This window comes from Malania oleifera, chromosome 1 (assembly GCF_029873635.1).
Source record: "Malania oleifera isolate guangnan ecotype guangnan chromosome 1, ASM2987363v1, whole genome shotgun sequence".
Lineage (NCBI taxonomy): Eukaryota > Viridiplantae > Streptophyta > Magnoliopsida > Santalales > Ximeniaceae > Malania > Malania oleifera.
In genome coordinates this window covers 151,479,161-151,502,078 of record NC_080417.1, presented here as the reverse complement: position 1 = coordinate 151,502,078, position 22,918 = coordinate 151,479,161, and the positions used below count along the sequence as shown (strand labels likewise).

Below are 22,918 nucleotides of genomic sequence, written 5' to 3'. Positions count from 1 at the left end.
ATTAGTAATAGTTTTCGTATATCTTGGTAAAGGGACCAAAAATGTTTAGAAAATCAAATAACTTTATGAAATATTTTTTTAAAAAAATTCACTGTTTGCCAGCATAAAAAATTTGAAAATCAATTTTTTTTTTAAAAAAAAAATAATTGTTTTTCAAGTTCTCTATTTAAATGTTAAAAAAATAAATATATGGTCATATTTTTACCCATATATATATTTTAAAAAAAATATTAGTCTAAAAAAATAAAAATTTGTTCCCACAATTTTACCAGTCCCAAGGAATTTCTTCATTGCAACCATTCGAGCATGAGACAGCTCTTCATCCCATTAAAAATTTATATAAACTTATTTATTTATCCTTTTTTTTTTTTTTCCAGATAAGCATGCCAAATTATCAGAAACCATATAATTATATAATTGATTATTAGAAACCATATAATATCAGATCAAACAGCAAATTATATTCAAAACTATTAAGAGGCAATAGATCCATCCAAAACTGTTCACCGCTGATCTCTAGGCTCCAATTCAGCAATTTCTTTTACTACTTGAGCTTTATCTGCTTCAAACTGCTCATCCTCTGCAAGAAAATCATAGGCAAATCAAAATCTCCAAGCCTTTAGAAAAAAAAAAAACAGTTTTTAGTAAAATTTCAGTTTTTCTTCCAAAAAACAAAAGGATTGCCTTTATCAATCTTGAAGCCACCAAACAAACGGAGAAGCTTGCTTCTGTTAGCAATGAGTATGCCGACAATATCAGGGGGCTTATTTTGATTAGCAGCAAAGAGCTGCCAGTAATGAAATATAAGAGAAGATTAAAAATTTTCGTTATGAAGAGTACAGAACTGGTATCAAGTATCTACGATCGAACCTTGAACACATGAAATGCTTCTATCTGGATGCCCTTGCTCGACTCCTGTAATCAAGGAATCCATGTATCTTAATATATGAAACTGGAATTTGGAATCTTTTAGCACTTGTCAAGAACTGAATTAAAAAACAAAAGAAAAAAGAATATTTATTATCAGTTTTGCTTAAGAGCAATGCAAGGTTTCCCATGCTCTTTCTATCATTTCTAGGGTTTCTCATCAACTAGACAGGAATAAACAACCTCTGTACCATAATTAGAAAGTGGGTGGTCCAACCAAATGATTTTTGCCTTCAACAAATATTTTAATAATAAAGGAAGTTGTTATCCCTTAGTAGTTTCCTGCCATATAATTGATATCATAAGAACTCTTTCTGGGTTCTGATGAACAGTAAACATGTTTAAAGGACCCTTCATGTTAAAGTGGCACTATTGATCTCACTGATGTTACAAGAAAAGTAATCTGCTACTAACTCAAGTCGTATTAAACAGAAAAACTAATCATACCCTAAGAAGATTCATCAGAATCCTCAAGTTGTCTTTTGAGCTCACATAGCGCACCATCACTGCAGAATTTGAACGATCAAGTAACATGTCTCCAAGCAGCTGCAACAGATTCAAAGGCTGTTGGCATAAGAACTGTTGTAATAGGATTTCAAAGAAGTGAACCCACAGACAAAAAAATGATACTGTGCAAATAAGCACAGATTTCTACCAGGCCACAACTTGAAATTTGCTTATGGAAACCATTCACAAGATAGCAATAACTCTTAGGCTTAGTTTGACCTCTATGAAAAAAACTTCTTACAAAATAATTGATGAAAATGAACAGATTTAGGTGGTTGAAAAAGCTGTTTGCCACCTCAGGAGTTCTTAGAAACAAATAAATAACTGATGCTGAGTGTTTGGTAAAAACAAATTGTAAGGTGATTCAGAACATTCAAAATGACCAAAATGAAAATTGATGTGTTTTTAAGAAATGTAATTAATGCATGGATAATTTGACAACATTGGGGGAAAAAAAGAAAAAAAGAAAAGTGCATCTATAAAATAAATTAATCTGTTAAGAAAAGCTATATTTTTTATTTTTTACAAGCTTCAAATTTTAATTTTAGAAGTTCCCCTATAAAACCTAAAAGCTTGTTTTTCAAAAGCTAACAAAACTGTTTACCGAACATGTTATACCCGACTTCTACTTTCTAAAAGGAGTTCATCCAAAGGAGTGCCGAATTCACCAGTAGGCCATATCAGGACTGTTGACCTCTCCAGGATATTTCATTATGTTCCAGTGTACTCATTTTCTAGTAACTGCAGTAGCAAGACCAAAGACATTGGATATAGGAGGAAAGGTTCCATTAGAGGACACCTGATATACAGCTCCTTTCTCTCAAATTCACCACACTTTTAACAAAGCAAGAGATTATTGATGGAAATCTAGTCTAGTGACGTAACTTCTTCTGTGTGCCCACAGCAGGTGGAAGGGGTGGTCCTTATTCAGTTAAAATGGAAAAGCCTAATCTCAAAAGTTTAATATGCCATACCTTGACGCCTTGTCGTCTGGTGATGTAGTTCTCAGATTCCAGCAGCTTTGAATTATATTCCTCAAAAAACTAGAGCCACAGAAAAAATTGGATAGACGCTACTTTACAATCAATTGGGGAAAATAACAGAATGTAATTCAGAAAATACATATTCAAGTAAAAAATCTCCAAGATCTAAAACATCAAAAGCAATATATGTTTGCTGGAATATCAAGAAAGGATTCTGCCACGAGTATAAAACATATATGATGCCTAAAGCATCAGAGAACATATGAATTCCATGGATTCAATTCGTGTTAAGTACATGCCACATTCCACATGGAAGAAACCCAGTTACAATATCTTAGGAGTGCATTGTGGCTACACTCTACATCAGAAAGTGCACATAAAAAATGAACTGAAGACTCAACAAAACTAGAACACAATGTACCAATTATTAATCAGGGTTATGTGTGACGCGGTATCTTTCAGATTTTTCCATGCTTAGAAGAAAAAAAAATTATCATACCAAGTTTTTGCTATACTGTTAAACTAAATACAATTTCGGAATCATACACAGAGCTGAACAGTAATAAATTAGACGAGGCTACTAAATTACAAATTTACAACAACACTAGCATTTTTGAAAAAAATTGTAAGACAATGGCTCCAATAAATTTAATACAATGGTAAAATAAGGCAGTGGAAACAACTGCCACAGGTAACCAGATCATATTCTCAATTTTCCAACCTTCACACCTTGCACATGATGTCATATTCCCAGAACTCAATACTATGGGCATGCATGACTGACAGCCAACATGTCACCACATTATGGTGTGGTCTTGGTGGTTTCACACTCCTCAAATCAAAAGCAAGGGGAGAGAAGGTAAATTTCTCACAAAAGAAACACAAAGGGCCCAAAGCACCGCCGATGCTTGCAATTCATCTACAATGATATATCATATATGAACTCCATTTAATACTAGTCAGAATCCCTAACCAATACAAGTTATTCCCAGTCCAAATATAAATAAGTCAAACCACATTCATGTGTGCATAAAAGTGAGTTCATTTATGTTTGGAGGAAGCCACATGTTATACCCTATTCCACACTTCTACTATTCTATAATTAGTTAGAATTCAAGAACCCAAATCTAAATCTTTACCAAAAGAGAAAAAAAAGACTGAAATTTAGTCCTACCGGTCTACACAATCTTGTTTATAGGAACATGAAGAAAAAAAAAAGCAAAAAATTAAAATTAAATATTGAAACAAAATAAGAACTAACCCAATCATAGTTTTTAGAAAGAAATTCGGCTACAGTGGATTTATGTCTTGTCAATAGCTCCTGCAGCAAACTGAAATTGATCAGCATTCTTGAGCTATGCAAGCAGAAAAATACATTGAGCAGGCAAAATAAATAGAATCATTACAAATTACTTAATAGATGTCATTAAATTTTCATGCGCATAATGGTCTTCTCTTGGTTGCCTAATCAACACAAGCCTCATCTATTCTGTGGATTTTGAACTGCCTCTTGAGGTAAAATACTCAAAAAAAAAAAAAAGGGCAGAGGGGAGTTCCCAAAGTCCAAAATGCAAATTGATATGGAATTTACTGAGAACAGATTTCATGCTTCACCATCATCCAAAAGGAATTGTTCACTAAGTATAGTTCACTAATTATAAAGCACCAATAGGAAGTTTCTGCATCATGTGTAATAGTCCTCTGCAGACGAGCAGGATTACAAGCACTGACGGACTCAAGACCTTTGATAAATGAGGGAGATAACTTGTATCATAAGATGATAGCTTGTATCATAAGATTTGTATTTTACAAAGCATTCCTTATTTTCACCGTTGTAGCAACAAAATTATCCATAATAGTAATCAAAACTTAAAATTGATTTTTGGATAAAAATATTTTCACTAATTCAATAAAAATCATTCCAAAATAAATAGATATGCTAGAAGGTTTCAAATTAATTTTTTTCTGGTTGATTGGAGGCCCTAGGATACACAACGGGAGCTAGCCCATCTCTCATCCCATATCCCTTGCCATCCCTCTAAAGGTTTGAGCCCAAATACCTACAACATAGAATTCCCAAGTTTTAATAATAGGCAAGTACAAACATGTTTTGCAAACTTGGTGGGGAACTAAAAATAATTAATGACAAAATCTAACAAGCTTAAGCACTATCTTCACTCACACAAACACATAGAGAGAGAGAGAGAGAGAGAAAGCGAGAGTGAGAGAGAGAGGTCAATGACTAGCAGCCATTTCAACCTTAAACGTTGCCGCAGCATCTGCTGCAACATCAAAATGTGGAAGTTGTATATAGTCAAAAAATTTCTTCAAGTGCTCTGATTCCAAGACATGCCTGTAAAATAAACCCGGAGCATTAAAAGTTGTTCCAATTAAAATAAAATGCATTAGAGGAATTTGAACTGAACAGCTACCTAGTATTCAATCTCACTAACTCAGGAACATCAATACAGGTAGAAATGGAAAAAAGGTTTTCCAGAAAGACAGTTCTCTGTCTGTGTAGGTGGGTATTAACATTCTGTTTGTACCTTTGTTAAATGCCAAAACGGCTATTTCCTTATTAAACTTGATTCTTTTTGGCAATTTGGTGCAACATGCATATTGCATACCCTGCTTATGCATACATAGTCCTTGAACAACCTTCATACAACATACAGAAATATACACATCCTATATACTTCAGGATCACCCAAGAGGACATCCGACAGACAACCTATAAAACATAGACACAATTTCAGACATGGGTGAACCCTGTTTCCCATCTTTGTGTCTCTATTCAAATGCTTGAATTGTAATTGGAGTCTCACCATATGAAGGAACATAAGAATGGAATTGAGTAAAGTATTTTTTTTTTTTTTCTCCTTTTTTTCTAGATTAAGAAGAAATTATATTAAGACAGAAAAGTACAACACTTGGAGGACAACGAATACTCCAACGGCAAAATGAAAGAAGAAGTATTAAAATAAAAAAACTACTACTACTAATGTAGCAAAGGCCTCCAATCTTGTTTCATACCAACAAGCTGCAGTCCTCTAAACAATCCCAAGGCAGAGCACCACAACAGTGCAAAAAAACAGATCACTATTCCAAAACAAATTGGAAGCCATCAGTCACGTCACGCTCCTGTTGATGATTCTAGAGTTCTGTTCCTACCAAATACACCACAGCAGAGCAAGAGTACCACAAAAGTACTGCATTCCAAAGAACCTTCTCCTTCCCACCATCAAAGCCCTCAAACTTCTAAAGAAAAAATACAATTCAAGAAAGAAGGGCACATTTGATGCACCCAGAACACGAAAAAAAACCTTCCAAATGCAGCAGGAAAAGGAACAACCAAAAAAAAAAATGTTATGTGCATTTAAATGCCCCACATTGGAAAATAAAAAATCACACATCTAGGGACAAAGCTTTAAAGGGCATGCTAGCATGAAGCCTATCACTTGAAGTATTCCTATTATCACACACCAAATGAAGACACTAATTTTGGAAGGGTAGCTTTCCAAATAAGAGATTGCAGGGACTAGTATCAAATTCACTGGTAAGAATCAAAGAAAATTTACAAGAAAACTTCCTCCGAAGCATTTAAACTCCAAACCCTACAATCATATTTGATAGAAGGATGAACTGAATTGAGCATTTCTACTTGTTGGATGAGATCATAATGTCCTCTCTCAGTCAGATTGTTTTTGAAAATGAAATTCGGAGTTCTAACACAATATCCCTCTTAGGAACCAAGAAAAGAGAAATAAAACATTATGCCAACTCAAGAGATCATAAAGACTAGGATCCAATACAAAACAGAGTATCCCCAATCTGCTCCTCAGACAAGGGAATTCTCTCCCTACTTCCAATACCAAGCCTCACCCAAGGAAGAAAGAGATGGAAAATCTAAGAAATAAATTTCCAAGGGCTTGCATGAGTGGCATAAACGACTCCATATTTGCAAAAGGGATTAGGGTTCTAAATTTCTAAAGGAAAGCTCCATAACCATGAGTAATTTTATCACCAGTTTTAGCGGGTAAATGAGTAAACCCTTTTGCACAATGGAATTCTATCAAAAAATACAGAGCCACTTAACTACTTATTCTTTAGTGCATGAGAAGAAAGTACATATACTATATAAAAATGGACAAAAACAATCCAGTTTAAAGAGTACAAAACCTTTCAAACAATAATTTCTTGGGCAAAAGACACTCGCTTCTCTTGGAGTTTGGAGCAAAGATGCGAGTCTTCCTCGAGTTTTCAAAAGTTTTAGAATTCTCCCCTGAGGTTTGGGGAAAAGATGTGGACCCCCTTGACATTAAAAAAATCCCATTGACCTTCCCTTATATTTAACAAAAAGAAAGCACAGGGAGGGGGTATTAAGTGCCGTAAAAAATCAAATGTCACAACAGTTCTATGGAATTTTCAGAGCCTCGGGTGAAGGTCTTCTCGTTTTGCCAAATCTCAGGGTAGCAAGTTTCTTTTGCCCTAAATTCTTAAATGAACAATGACAATTGGAAAACTCTGTTAGGTAAAACATGAATGGTGAGCAATGAGCTTATGACTCAACAATCGAAGAATGTAGCAATGGAGTTCTTCAAGATCACTTACTTGGCAATGCTTTGATGACGTATGCATTCCCTCAACATTCCACCATAATGTAAAGCAATATCTAGATCTTCATACCTAAACAAACATTAGTATAGTCACTATAGTTTATGATTAACAAACTAATAAAGTTTCTGATAACCTTAGAAGGAGTAAGACAAAGGTCTCATTAAACACAATGAAAATCAGTTCAAAGCCAAACTTTCAACCTGTATAAAGCCCTAACAGAGCTGGCAAAGACCAACCCACCATGCCTAGATGAAGTTCCAACTCCTCGTTGAATGTCCAATCCAATCAAATCATTAATTTGTGAAAAAATTTAAGAATGCTACAAAGTATAAACAATTTTTTTGTTCTTCTGCCACCCCTCCATACACCTAGAAAGACTGATCCAACAAACACCTAGATTAAGATCTCAACACCATAAACATCCAATCCATTCCAATCATTCCTAGGGTGTTTTTAAGGCTAACCGCACAACTCAACAAGGTGTAATCCATCAATTCTTATAAGCTATGGTAGAAGGGGATGGAAAGTTTTTTTGTTTGAACCCTATCCTTATGGCAGTTGACTCCCCCCCCCCCCCCCGCGGGAAAGCAAATGAATAATTGCTTTACTTTTTATAGTGACACTACCAAAAAAAAAAAAGGGGAAAAAAAAGATCAACATATTTGCATCATTTACAATTTCCTTGATATTCTCTAGCAGAAGCCAAAATATTTATGGAATTCCTTTATAATTTACCAAGCAATCTACAGCAAACTTAGGTTCTCCTTTTGCTATTGTTGACCCCACCAAACACAGTTACAGCCAACTCTAATCCTAAAAGCTTTCATAAAGCACGACATCAGCACAGCTCAATTGTGAGAGGGTGAAACATTGCGCTGGCTAGCTATGGAATTCCTTTATAATTTACCAAGTAATCTGCAGCTAACTTAGGCTCTCTTTTTGCTACTGTTGACCCCACCAAAAACAGGTACTGCCAACTTTAATCCTAAAAGCTTTCATAAAGCACAACATCAACTCAGCTCAATTGTGAGATGGTGAAACATTGCGCTGGCTAGCAAGATAAGTGCTAGAATAAACAACAACAAAATCAACATTTCAATACCTCAAAAAGCAATAGCTTACCCTGATATTAAAAGATCCATGAGATCTAGGTTAGCTTCCAAGTAATCGGAAGCAATAAGCCGTGAATGAACCTGTTGCCTCTGCAAATTTGCAACCACTTGGGTCACATCTTTACGGGCCTATGAAAAGTAAGCTTCGTGATAAGCACCATCAGGAGGACATAGATGAGTGAAAGTTTAAAATGAATGCAAGTATAGGTAATTTTTATATTGCCAACTTATACAAGTTATCATGCTCACCTCCAAGTTTAATTTTGGAAGACAAATAATGAGGAGGCGGAAAGTGTTTGCCCTGAAGATCTCCTGGGTCAATTGTGCACAAGCTTCAGGAACTGGCTCAGATTCACTGTTACCATACAGAACTGACTTTAATTCCCTGACGAGCTTGTTCAATTCTGCCAACTGGACACAAGTGAGAAGAAATCAATGCAGCACAATCTAAAAAACAAATAATATAGCAAACATGCACATGCAAGTAAAATTTGGATAAACTAATTCATAAAATTGCACTGTTTGCATGTCAAATTAGGCCCAATGATACTCTACTCGGCAGCAGGTGTAGAGGAATGATAAGTGGCTGCCATGACTGATCAAACTGTCGAAAATAAATTCTACAATGCTGCATCGATTTCAAATCTTGGATTAGAATCTAGGTGGATTTAGACAAATTTCAATATAATTTTATATTTCATCTTATCCAAATCCCCGGTCTCTCCAAACATAGGGCAATAGTATAGTGACGTTGATTTGGTTTATTACTAGCCGCTCAATCACTCTGTCAAGGAGAGAATCCTTAATACAAGGCGCAAAAAACTTGATAACTTGATATTTATTATATTCATTCACTATGCAAATGAAGACAAGATTGAAAAATAGAAACACAGAACAGGGGGAGGACCTCTAGTACATAATTCATTATTCATGCTTACTCATAGTAATCCGAACCATTTCCAATTTGTGTATAAAAGAGCATTCTTCATCACATTATGTCACAAGAAACAGTTCAATCAATCCGCATCACAGCATATCAATCCCAATATCAAATCGATCCCCCAACCCGAAAAAAAGCACACAATTTTTACAGTACAGTGAGAAAGAAAATAAAATCTAAAACAAAAAACCCGTCAAAAACTATTCGCCCAAAAAATAAATAAATAGAGTAGTGAGAAAGGACTTGAAAACTGAAAAAACTAAAAACAGAAAAACTCATCAGAATCTCTTTCCAGTCCAAAAAGCATTACTGCATAAGCATCAAACACAAAATGTTGGATCAAATCGAACCTTGTCATCGCGCTTGGGGCCTGCGGTGTCGAGATATACGAGGACGTCGCGGGTTTGCCGGACGAGGTCGGCCGGCGTCTTGGGTTTGGACTTGAAGAGGCCTTTCCGCATGTTTCCAAGCAGCGCCCGCTGGAGGAGCTTCTTCAGCACAGGGGGACGTTGCCGAATTCCGCTAGAGCCCTCTATTTTCTCTCACCTTCTCGCAATTTCTCGGGGATATGCATCACTAGCTACCACCGACGCGATTCTGCGCTTTGATATGATGATAATTGATCATTCTTCTTCCTTCCTTTTTAGGCGCACAGCAATTCTTGTGCAGTTGGTGGTTTTGTTCTGTGTGTTTGAAATGGACGAATGGTAGGTACGAGGATTGTGGGTTTTGAGGGGGTTTTTGTGATGAAACGATCATAGCCGTTCGAAGTTCAAGCTTTTCAACCCTAGGTCCCAGACTCCCAATATCCCATGTTTCTCTCTCATAATTCTATGTTAGAGCATGATCAAGGGGTATTTTAGGAATTTTGAAAATGAGATCATTTTTGCAGTTTTAAATATCATAAAAAAGATAATTGTCAATTTTAAAAAGATTATTGGCTCAATTGTGTCTGTTTCCATAAAATTAATTATATGAATTGGATTCATTAAAGTTGTGCATAATCCACATTATTAATATTTTATTAAAGTGGACATAGGGTTTAATTATTATAATTTTTATATATTTCAAAAAAAAATTAAAAGTGTCAATTTATAAGTAATAAGTATTTTGACAAATTAATTTCACCATTGAATTTTCAAAATATCTCCATTGCCCGTTATCATTTTTTAAGAAAATAAAATTCAATTTTGAATCTCTAAAATATCTTTATGATTTTTTTTTTTTCAAACAACTATTGTTATGAAATTTGTACAACTCTCTCTTGTTGTTTCTCTCCACGCACAACACCAATAATCATCGATCATTTTCTCACAAGTTCGTTGAAGCTTAAACTTTATTTATTTTAATCTTATCCTCAATCTTTGTCCTTCTGTCTTCAATTGTACACTTCTATTGCTTTTTTATTTTATTTGGATTTAGGATAAATTTATGCTTAAATTCTCAATTTCTTTAGAAATTTTCAAAAAAAATTTTGAATTTAGGAAATAATCTCTCTACATAAAAGTAGGAGTAAGACTGCATACACGACCCTCTCCTTTCCCTTGCAAAGCAAGGAGCCTTATGGCTCGGGAATGCCCTTTCTTTTTTTTATGTTTAAATTCTCAATTTCTTTTGAAGTCTTTAAAGATTTTTTCCCCACTTGGTTTATGATTTGTCTATATCCACTCTCAATTTTTTGTAGATCCTCTATATGTAATCATCATCGATTATGTCCCTATAATAAGTTCATTCTATTATTTTTAACGGAAGTATAAATTAGTTAGTTTTTTTTTCCCCTTTGATCTTTCCTACAAGATTTATTCTCTTATCTATAGCTGTATAGTGTTTTTTTTTTTTTTTTTTTGTCCTTGACATATTTGTATATTAACTCACACATAACACCCAATATCTTCAACTACATTTATTTTATACATATTAATTAGCACATCAAATTTTTACTTAATATGCCAATCAATATGTGTAAAGAGAAAGACTATTTATAAGAGCTAGTCAGTAATTTTGTGCAATTATTTTAAAAAGTCGTAATCTCATTTGATTATGACCATTAATTGATTTGCACATGTAATTAAGCACATGAAAGAAATGTGTTAAAAGAAAAGAAAAGAAAAGAATGTAGATGCATCCATACCTTAAATAATAGTGGACACTGTGGATGGGCAATGGCAAGGACTTCCATAAAATTGTTATTTGTAAGAGGCTGGTGCATGTGGGTGTGGCCCCTCGGCCTTAGGATCATCATGATTACCTCCCATTGTCCATACGAGCTTTTAATTAGGCCAAGCATGCGCTATTATACATATAAATAACTAATAATTAAGATTCCCCCAAAAAAAATACACTCTGGATGGGCAAAAATGTGTGTGTATATATATATATATATAGTCTTTATTAGAGGGGTTTTTTTTTTTTTTTTTTTTTGAGATACAAGTAATCTTTTCTAAGATTTAGGAGAAAGATACTGACCTCCCCAAGGATCATTGTTAAAGTTTCAAGAATTGCATAGATCCCGCTTGCTTGATTGAGGTTTAACAAAAAAATCTAATCCTTTTATTTTATTTTATGTTTTGTGAAAAAGTAAGAGTTTTAAGTAAATATTCCAAAAATCAAATGTTAAGAGAAGATTGTAGGAGTTATAAAATCTCAAATGAGATTCATAACCTTAGGAGAATGTCGGTGTTTTTTTGTCAAACCTAAAGTGAGGTTAATGTCTTTAGTCTTTTTAGTTTTTTAGAACCCCATCCTAGGGCCAAGGAGGAAACTGACACAAGTGTTGCATAAGAGCAAGAGCATGCTCGAGGCTTCCCCTTCCATCATGAGAAAACTTCATTCAAAATTGAGAACAATATTGGAAGATCCAATTAGCAAGTTTCATATTAACCACTTTTTCTTTACCTATTGGAATTCAATATTGGACTCAACTTTGATATGTAATTTGAGACTTGGCTCCTCTGCTATGCTATGTGTCACGATCATACATCAGATGTGTACTAGGGAAATATTTTGAACTTACAAGGATGGTTTGAATTATGCCTATGTGAGATGTCTTTTATAAAACAACATGTCACGTTAATGGGTTAAAGCGAACAATATCTCATCAAAGTTGGACCCAAGAGTGTTACATTTGGTATCAAAACCACCTTGAGGGTACTATTAGGTGGGTGGATCCTATACAAAGGTGTAAGTCACTCTGATGCTAAATGAGAGAGTTTGTCATAATCCCACATCTAATGTATACTAGGGAGATCTTGGGCTTATAAGAATGATTTGGATTCTGACTATGTGAAGTGCCTTTTATAAGATAAATCTATGAGACTAGTAAGTCAAAACAGATAATATCTCACCTAAGATATGCCCAATCCAGTAACACTATGCGCTATTGCATGTTGATAAATAGCATTCCTATTTGGTATTGTCTTAAGACTTTAATATCTATATGTAAATAGTATGTGGCCAAGTGATGTTAAAATCTTAATACGTAGAACACTGATGCTATGCACCAATTCATGGAAGAGGTGTAAAGCCCATCTCTCATGGTTCCTTTTGTTGGGATTGTCCGACATCAGTTGTGGAAGGGGCTTAGTGATCAAGTATTAAGTGCGAGGGAAAGCCTCACCTCATGAACTAGCTTTTGAAGTTGAGAAGGTCCAAAACAACCCAACCCTGGTGTCGACACCCCAATTTTAACCAGGCCTTTCCGAGGAGACCTCATGTCAAAACCTTTCCACATGGTTTGTGGACCCCACTTCTCCTGGTACGCTAGCTCGGATTCCTACATCTGATGCACGTTACCTCTTTTGGCATGCTTGTGCATGCTAGCTCGGGTCCCTATAACCCTTAAATGGCTTGTGGACCCCACACATCTTTTTAGGTCCCACATGGCTTGTGGGCCCCACATATCTCAAATTGGGCCCCACACGGTTTGTGGACCTCACTTCTCCTGGTACGCTAGCTTGGATTCCTACATCCGATGCACGTTACCATCTTTGGTACGATTCCTACATCCGGTACACGTTACCCCCTTTGGTACGCTAGCTCGGATTCCTACATCCGATGCACGTTACCCGCTCTGGTACGCTAGCTCGGATTCCTACATCCGATGCACGTTACCTCTTTTGGCATGCTTGTGCCTGCTAGCTCGGGTCCCTATAACCCTTAAATGGCTTGTGGACCCCACACATCTTTTTAGGTCCCACATGGCTTGTGGGCCCCACATATCTCAAATTGGGCCCCACACGGTTTGTGGACCTCACTTCTCCTGGTACGCTAGCTTGGATTCCTACATCCGATGCACGTTACCATCTTTGGTACGCTAGCTCGGATTCCTACATCCGGTGCACGTTACCCCCTTTTGGTACGCTAGCTCGGATTCCTACATCCGATGCACGTTACCCGCTCTAGTACGCTAGCTCGGATTCCTACATCCGATGCACGTTACCTCTTTTGGCATGCTTGTGCCTGCTAGCTCGGGTCCCTATAACCCTTAAATGGCTTGTGGACCCCACACATCTTTTTAGGTCCCACATGGCTTGTGGGCCCCACATATCTCAAATTGGGCCCCACACGGTTTGTGGACCTCACTTCTCCTGGTACGCTAGCTTGGATTCCTACATCCGATGCACGTTACCATCTTTGGTACGATTCCTACATCCGGTACACGTTACCCCCTTTGGTACGCTAGCTCGGATTCCTACATCCGATGCACGTTACCTCTTTTGGCATGCTTGTGCCTGCTAGCTCGGGTCCCTATAGCCCTTAAATGGCTTGTGGACCCCACACATCTTTTTAGGTCCCACATGGCTTGTGGGCCCCACATATCTCAAATTGGGCCCCACACGGTTTGTGGACCCCACTTCTCCTGGTACGCTAGCTTGGATTCCTACATCCGATGCACATTACCCTCTTTGGTACCCTAGCTCGGATTCCTACATCCGGTGCACGTTACCCCCTCTGGTACGCTAGCTCGGATTCCTACATCCGATGCACGTTACCTGCTCTGGTACACTAGCTCGGATTCCTACATCCGATGCACGTTACCTCTTTTGGCATGCTTGTGTCTACTGGCTCGGGTTCCTATAACCCTTAAATGGCTTGTGGACCCCACACATCTTTTTAGGTCCCACATGGTTTGTGGGCCCCACACATCTTTTTAGGTCCCACATGGCTTGTGGGCCCCACATATCTCAATTGGGCCCCACTTCTCCTGGTACGCTAGCTCGGATTCCTACATCCGGTGCACGTTACCCCCTCTAGTATGCTAGTTCGGATCCACATATCCGGTGCCTTGCTAGCTCGGGCTTTTGTAACCCTCAAACGGCTTGTGGACCCCACATGGCGCGTGGGACCCACACATCTCCGATGGGCTCCACACAGCTTCTAGAACCCTCATATTATTATTATTATTATTATTATTATTATTATTATTTATTTATTTATTTATTTTAATTTGTCAAATGCAAGCATACTTTGTTCCCTTCATCATCACTCACCACATGTCATGTTTCTTCCCTTTACCAATCTTCCCATACTATATTCCCTTCATAATTCTTCATCCCATACTTTGTTCCCCCATCATCACTCACCACATGTCATGTTTCTTCCCTTTACCAATCTTCCCATACTATATTCCCTTCATAATTCTTCATCCCATACTTTGTCCCCCCATCATCACTCACCACATGTCATGTTTCCTCCCTTTATCAATCTTCCCATACTATATTCCCTTCATAATTCTTCATCCCATACTTTGTTCCCCCATCATCACTCACCACATGTCATGTTTCTTCCCTTTATCAATCTTCCCATACTATATTCCCTTCATAATTCTTCATCCCATACTTTGTTCCAACCATCATCACTCACCACATGTCATGTTTCTTCTTCCCTTTACCAATCTTCCCAGACTATATTCCCTTCATAATTCTTCATCCCATACTTTGTCCCCACATCATCACTCACCACATGTCATGTTTCCTCCCTTTATCAATCTTCCCATGCTATATTCTCTTCATTATTCTTTATCCCATACTTTGTTCCCTCCATCATCACTCACCACATGTCATGTTTCTTCCCTTTACCAATCTTCCCATACTATATTCCCTTCATTATTCTTCATCCCATACTTTGTTCCCTCCATCATCACTCACCACATGTCATGTTTTCTCCTTTTATCATTCTTCCCATGCTAATTTCCCTTCATCATTCTTCCTCCCATACTTGGTTTCCCCCATCATGACTCCCCTATGTCTTCTTTCCTATGCTTGCTCCAAGCTAAGCCTATAAATAGCCCTCTCATTTCAAGCACAAGGGGGAGAGCTCTTAGTGGCGGTAAGGAGAAGATTTCAAATATTGAAGTTTTCTATCACGAGTTTGTGAAGTTAGTCTTTTTTTTTTTGAGTAAAAATCAAGAGGTCGACTAATCCCGTTTCCTATCGGTGTTGAGTCACCCCATTTGAAGAAGGCACCCCGTAGTGCCTCAGATCAGAGCTCAAGAACAACTCTCGGGAAGACGTTGTAGAGCGGCCCTAGTAGACTCATCAGCAGGAAAAGAAGACCGGAGCAGAGGAAAACGAAAGAAGATCAAGCGATCGATTGATCCCTTTTCCTACCGGTACCGGGTCACTCCATTTGAAGAAGGTACTCCCTAGTGCCTCGAGTCGGAACTCAAGAACAACCCTCGGGAAGGCGCTGTAGACTAACCTTGCGGATTCACAGACAGGAGAAGAAGACCGAAGGAGAAAAAGACGATAGGTAAGACCAATGAACTTTCTCTTCCTATGTTACATTTCCGTCCCCCTTTCCCTAATCGGCCTCTGTTGGTTTATTTGACTTTATTTCACTTTTCTTTACTTTAAATAGTTTCCTTTTAACTCATAAAAAAACAAAAAACAAAAAAATTTCATAAAAGACACAAAAATTCAAAAAAAAAATTTCAAAGAAAATTCAAAAATTTTTAAAGCTTTGAAACCTATTTACCTTTGAAAATTTTTGAAGAAAATCCAAGAAAGTTTCTAACATGTTTGGCAAAGGTTAGATTTGTTTCCCTACATTCAAGATTTTCAAAAATACATTCTAAAGGCATATCTTTAAAACCATGACTTTCGTGATTGTTGTCTAAAATTCTGTTGTATTCGGAAGGACATTGGAAAATTTTGGAAAATCATTGGTCTCGACCAAGACCTTAAACTGGTTTTTCCCCCCCACACTGGTCAACGTTTGACCGGCTCACCATTCCCAAACTGGTTCACCCCAGTTTTCTCCATTTCGCTTGTATATTATTGTTGTATCCATAAAATTCACAAAAATCATGAAATTTTCAAAAATTCCAAAAGTATTTTCACATTTTGGTTTCAATTGATTTCATTTGTGTTATTTTGAAAGTTCGGGAAAAATATCAAAAATCATTTTCACACTTAGGAAAAATCACAAAAATATCTTTTTAGGCACAAGAAAAATTCATTCCAATCCCGAACCAATCTCAAAAACCTCCCGAAATAGTATTTTTGATACTTAAAAAAAAAACCTATAGATTTCAAAATCCTCGGGAGCGTATTTTGTACCCTATTTTCGATTTTCCTTCCCGATGATTGCAAACGAGAACATTGACTCTTCGGAGTACTAGATTGCCCCGGTTCTGAGGGAATACCTATATAGTATTTTCATTTTGTTTTTGACTTTTGAAAGGGAGTGATCTTTAAAGGCTTATTACATTTATTTCGGGAAAACTCTTTATTAATCTGGTACCATTCGTAAGAACGGGCGTGTAGGGGGTGCTAATACCTTCCCCTTGCGTAACCATACTCCCGAGCCTAACTTTGGTGACGTAGACCGATTCTACCCCTAACGGGGTAGTAATCAAGTGTACTAACCACACTTCAAAAGGTTAGTGGCGACTCCACCACACATCGTTTTTCACGAAAATTCACATTTTCAAAATACACGTTCATTTTTCCCAGTTCGCAAGCCGAACCCATTTTTAAACCAGAGATTGGTTCTCTGGGCCGGGTCCGGGACGTCACGACACCTGGTATCAAAGCCCATGGTTTCTCCTTGGGATGTCCGGCATGTGGTGCTGCTGATTTGGTGAGCCCAATTCGTGAGAAGTTTGGAGTCCAATGTGTGAGGGGAAAGATTATTGGGGTTGTCTCACATCGGTTGTGGAAAGGGCTTGGTGGTCACTTATTAAGTGTGAGGGAAAGTCTCACTCCATAAGCTAACTTTTGGAGTTGAAAAGGCCCAAGACCACCCAACACCTTTGTCATGCATTGATGCATAGTTTGGTGTTTTGCATATACGTTGCCAATATTTTGTATGTTAAAATATTTGCTACTTAATAACAAGACATGATGCATCAAGTAACGTGGGACTCCTTTTAATGAAATCTTTTAATTTATAATGTACCTGAATATTAATATGCAAAACAAAATAACTAAAGCATTTTTTTTCTCTATTTGTAGTCTCTAACAATCCATGACAAAACATAGAAGTAATTTTTATGCAATCATACATCTGTTTGCTAAATTGCAGTGAACTATATATTTTCTAAATTAAATGATTTTGTTTAGGATAGCCACAGTTTTATCAATTAAAATGGTTTGATTCAATCTAAATTTTCAACAAATTAAAATGTTTGTATGGTTAATCTTAAGAACATGGTTATAATTAGGGTTCATCTATCCTGCCACTTATTTTTGCAACAAAGCTTCTAATTTAGTACTCGATGGCGAGTTTTCTCCCCCCTTATGGGTAGAATTCTTATTAATAGAGAGAGAGAGAGAGAGAGAGAGAGAGAGGGATTCCAAGGAAATGACTGCATCTCCAATCACGCTTCAGTGTCAAGTTTCTGTTTAATGATTTTTATGCTTTATATTGCTTTCCCATAATCAACCTCTTCCTGCTTCATTTTCTCATTTCCAATTAACTGCAGCAATGTAAGACAAAAGGAAAAGAACAAAACATGGTATGTATGAATCAAGAAAGGCAGGTAAGGTTTCATCAAGTACCTAAGATTCATATTGATTCAAGTAGTTGAACAAGGAGTAATGGGAAAACCCAGCTTAAAATAGTACAGGAAGTATACATTGTACAAAAATCATGTATCAGACCAGTTGTAGGTTTAGAACCTTAAGTTCAATTGTATGGCCCAAATGCAGTTCTTCCCGAGGAGCATCAATCGATTTGTAAGATCAACAATATTAAGTGTTAACCCAATGCATTGGGGTGCCAAGTGTTTAATCACTTTTCAAATTTCACCTCTCACAGAGAACAGACAACAGTATGCTATAACTGCCAAAATGCCCACAGCTCCACAGCAAAGCAAAGCCAATCCCTTTTATCTTCTGTATTACTTTACCATCCTGTCTTCAACCATCAGTTGGATCAAATCCTAAAGCTACAATTGCTGCTAAGGCAGCTAGTTTTTTTCTCATCAACCTTCTACTGGTCTTCTAAAGAAGCAGCATATATTCAAAACTGGGTCGAAAGAGAATGAAAAGATGTTATTGGAAGAACCATACTCAGAAAAGTAAGATACTGCAAGCTGAGTAGACATCACATGACTAGCGCTCAATCCCTTGCAAATAAAAGAGTAATCAATAAATTTCAGCTTAAACATTGAACTTTTCAGCATCTAAGACTGCTCATGATGTTGCTAAGCCTCCGAACAACCACAGCAGGATCAGCCCGTGAACCGTGAAGGTTAATGGCATGGTACTCCAATCCCTTCCACTGAGCAATCAATGCAAAATGTGGACGCCTGAATTGGCTACTAATAATCTCAAGAACCACTGTTTTGGGTGTTGCAGATATTATGTGGGTGAGACCTGCTCCATGAGCACCTACAATGACAGAGGCATCCTGAATGGCTCGGAGCTGCTCTTTCATGGTCATGTGGGCAAACAATCCATTAACCAGGTTTACCTTACATTTTGAATGATCAGAGGCCCACCTCTTCAAAGATTCAAATACTTCCTGCTCATTGCTAAGCCTTGATTCAACTTTACCACCATGACGCGGATGAGCTAAATAGTCTTCCCGCCTAACAAAGAGGACATTATGACCTGAGACTGGCTTCTGAACACGTTGTCTATCTACAGGAAACCCAAAAGCAGCTCGGATCATTTCCCCAAACTCAGACAATCTTGCAGTTTTCTGGTTATCAGGATTTTGCCATAGATCATGTGCTGATGCTCCTTGACAATTTATGTTTTCCGTAAGCCCCTTAAACAAAGCAGTCTCATAACCCAATGGTGAGAGAATAACATGGCGAAAACAAACTGGTCCAGTAAAATTTTTAGCAAATCTCGGGCTAGCAAACAAAGCTGTCCATGTCTCTTCCATCAATGGTGCCTGACAATTTGTGCCAAATGGAAAGAAAACAGGCAAAACAAAACCATGCATGAGCTATGGTTCTAATTAGTTTTCCAGAAGAACAAACAGAGCAACTTCGGTTAAGCAATTATAGAAAAAAAAAATAACCAAAAACGAAAAGAACAGCCTGAAAGAATATGCAGTTCATTGCAATCAATGCAACCTTGACTCAATCAAGTAATTAGCTCAAACATCATCCACAAATATGCACACACAAAGAAGAAACAAGTAAAAGCATCAAATTTAATTGAAAAGTAGCTAGTGAAGATATGAAAGACACTGGAGTACTGCATTTCAAGTGTATAAACAGCACAGCAAGAGTCGATCATTTCCCGAAGGACAACAACATTCAAGCTGGAAACTGGATTGGAATGCCTGGGTTAATTAAAGAAATCAAAAGAGGGGAGAGAGAAAAGCAGATTCAAGTGAATTAGGGTAAGGATAGCTCGTTGAAGAATTCAATCCAATTCCCTACAAAAAATGAATGTCTATATGTTTTTGTTCTTGTTCTCAGTCTTCAGTTTCGTTTGTCGCTCACACAGCACACAAAAAAGGTAGCAAAGCTGAATTAAAAGTTTTCATCAAAGTTATCATATCAACATAAACGACAACAGTCAAGAGCAGCCTGAAATAAGAAAAGCGCAGGGCGAGAATAGGAATACACACCTTACAATGGCCATCTACAAAAACCAAATGAGGTCGATTAGGGAGGCCTGTAACTCTAGAAGACACATAAGCGCTGTACCAATCGGTAATCGTATGAAAAAGATTTGCGTACTCATAACGCGTGACCAGAAGAGTTGGCTCCTCAACCCACTGCAAGTTGAGATATTCAGGTCAGAAACATCAAAAGAACACAAGAACAATTAATCAAAACCGCATACTTGGAAGGAGAAATTATACATTTTTGGCTCACAATAAAATAATTAAGTTTTAGATCGAACACTTTCACAATGTGAAATCAGAAATCCTAACCTCCGAGCACTGGAACTCACTCGCTCCAACGACCCTAACTGAATCGAGCAACCCGCGTATCGCGTGTCTCAAAACCGCCCCTTCCGGCACAACCTCGTTCAGAACCTCCTCACTCGCGAGCTTCCGCACGGCACCGTCCCCATCTCTGCCGCCGTCCACGTCGAACGCACCGTACTCAAAAACCGGCAGCTCCTCGTCATCCGTCCGTCCCATCACCGCCTCCAATCTTTCTCCTCCGCTTGACATACGAATCTTCTCCGGCAGCATCCGGACCCTCCCGCCCTCGCAAATCGAGCTCCGTAGAGTCTCGCTGTACAAACACTTGAACCATCCTCCGCCGCCGGCAGTGCTGGAGACGCCCGATCGGCGGCGGAATTCCGGCGATTGGCGCAGGAGGTCGAGCCGGCGAGTGAATCCATTGCCGAAATAGGCCTCGCAGGAGCGGGGAGGAACATTAGGGTTCTGGGACCAGGGAAGGTAGGAGTCCAGTATGGGCCAGGGCTTGGCGCGGGAGACTGCCGGCGCTGAGAATCGCGGATAGTTTTCCGCCAAAGAGTGGCGGTTCTCCGTCGGATAATGGCGGGCTTCCGGTCGGGGCTTGCGATGGAAGTAGTCTGGGTGAGAGGAGAAGTAGAGGTAGAGAGAGATCGAATTGAGGGCGAAGAGAGCGAGAAGTATTTTGAGGAGAGAAGCTTTCCTTTTGTTCATGCTCTCTCTCTTCTCCTCTCTTTTCTCTTTCTCTGTCTACTCTAACGAGGAGCTGCGCCGTGAAGTCTCTGTAACTAGAAGGTGGAAGGTCTTACTTTCTTTCAACAGGGAAGGAGGTTGCTTTTCACGTATTCAGATGAATTCGACCAATAGCTTAGTGACGCGTTGACAGTCCACGCTGTTTTCATCCTTGCTTCGTTGATTTTACTTCGAAGAAATATTATTGACGTTTTATTATTTTTGCTACATAATGAAATGATTAATTTGTTTTGTAATATTTTTATTTCAAAAAAATTAAGAAATAAAAACTTATCATTAATAATTTAGTATATTAAAAATGATTTTTTTGTATAATTTATTAGGAAAAATCTGAAAACTTTTAGTATAGTAAAAGTGTTTTTTATTTGAAAATATAAAATGAAATTTTCAAATGAAAATTCAGTTGAATTTCTTTATTAAATGAATTTATTAGAAAATTTTAAAAAGTTTGATTTTTTTATCTTAATAAAATAATTTTAAAAAATGTGATCATAAAATTACATTTTAAAAGTTATTAGTGTATAAAATATTTGATAAAATCCAACTGAATTTTCATTTAAAATTTTCATTTTATATTTTCAAATAAAAAACACTTTTACTATACTAAAAGTTTTCAAAATTTTGCTGTGCTTGGATGACGAGCTCCACCCGTACCGGTCTCGTTCGCCGAAAAGACATCTCTGGTAAAGGTGTCATTTTTTTTTTTTTTTTTGGAGAAACGCACGAAGGATAGCATAAAACGACGATTTGCGACGGAATTGCAAGTCGTCGCCATCGAGGACGGACCACGAAAATTGCACGTCGTCGCTGCTCAGAGAGTCGCCGTTGATTTTCTGCAAAAAGCTCATTCTTTTTCGAGGAGACGCACAAGGGGTTTCACCGCTCCATAGCTTGGCATCACCGCTGCCCTCACCCAGAGAGGGACAAAGAGAAGGAGGGCCAAACAACATGCAGGTCAGTCTCTTTCCCATCTAGAAAATTCTATTGGAGTTCAATCTCGTTGGCGTCGGCTCGCCGGCACCTAGGGTGGTTGGGAAGGTGGCCGTCGGGGGGGGGGGAATGTCGTCGAGGCTAGTTCCGAGGTGCAGTTGTATGCGCAAGTCGTGAATAAAAAAATGGAGGTACTTGCATTCAAAATTCATATGAGATTGTCAGTTAATATCAATGGTGAATTGAGATTTATTTTCTCAGAAGCGGAAATCGTTAAGGTTAAGAAAAAGTTTCGTTTTGCATTAGTGATGAAATTTTTAAGGAATCGGTCATCTATTGATAAAATTTGGTTATCGATTTTGAAAACATATGGCTTAACGAAAATTCCAACTATCAGTGTTATAGATGATTACCATGTGCTAATTCACATGAAAAGCAAATGTGATTTTTTGCATGGTTGGGTAAGGGAAGGTAGAACTATGGAAGGCAGTTCATTCCGACTGTTCAAATGGACAAAAGATTTTGATGTCAAAAAAGAATCTTCATTGGTTCCTCAATGGATTTTTTTACCGGAATTACCAATGAATCTTTACCGAATAGATTTTCTACAAATTATAACGACTCGTTTTGGTCGTTACCTTGGAACCGATAATGCAACAATCAACCATACGAGAGCCTCGGGGGCACGTATTTGCACGGAAGTCGACCTAATGATGGAGTTGGTAAAGAAGTTTCCTCTTATTTATCTCCGAAACAATGTATTTGGCAAGAGGCCATATATGAAAAGATGATTTTTTTTTTTTTTTTATTGC

General features: G+C 37.7%; 2 protein-coding genes across 4 annotated transcripts; both read right to left on the bottom strand.

Annotated features, from left to right (window-relative positions):
• Positions 1 to 391: 391 nt before the first annotated feature.
• Positions 392 to 9,900, bottom strand: LOC131162808 (putative MO25-like protein At5g47540). 3 transcript variants are annotated; one of them, XM_058119408.1, is made up of 11 exons: positions 9,437 to 9,900; positions 8,396 to 8,557; positions 8,157 to 8,275; positions 7,029 to 7,103; positions 4,677 to 4,770; positions 3,679 to 3,738; positions 2,409 to 2,477; positions 1,375 to 1,473; positions 871 to 915; positions 685 to 787; positions 392 to 580 (listed from the first exon to the last, which is right to left on the bottom strand). In XM_058119408.1, the coding sequence occupies exons 1-11, from the start codon at positions 9,545 to 9,547 to the stop codon at positions 504 to 506; spliced, it is 1,014 nt and encodes a 337-aa protein (XP_057975391.1). In that variant the 5' UTR covers positions 9,548 to 9,900; the 3' UTR covers positions 392 to 503. The 3 variants fall into 3 exon arrangements, with proteins under 3 accessions (XP_057975391.1, XP_057975402.1, XP_057975395.1); XM_058119419.1 differs by having other exon boundaries at positions 685 to 728; positions 9,437 to 9,892; XM_058119412.1 differs by having other exon boundaries at positions 8,157 to 8,236; positions 9,437 to 9,892.
• An 8,175-nt stretch (positions 9,901 to 18,075) lies between these two features.
• On the bottom strand, positions 18,076 to 21,304 carry LOC131165612 (beta-1,2-xylosyltransferase). The gene is made up of 3 exons (XM_058123559.1): positions 20,430 to 21,304; positions 20,121 to 20,270; positions 18,076 to 19,433 (listed from the first exon to the last, which is right to left on the bottom strand). The coding sequence occupies exons 1-3, from the start codon at positions 21,135 to 21,137 to the stop codon at positions 18,708 to 18,710; spliced, it is 1,584 nt and encodes a 527-aa protein (XP_057979542.1). The 5' UTR covers positions 21,138 to 21,304; the 3' UTR covers positions 18,076 to 18,707.
• Positions 21,305 to 22,918: the final 1,614 nt, after the last annotated feature.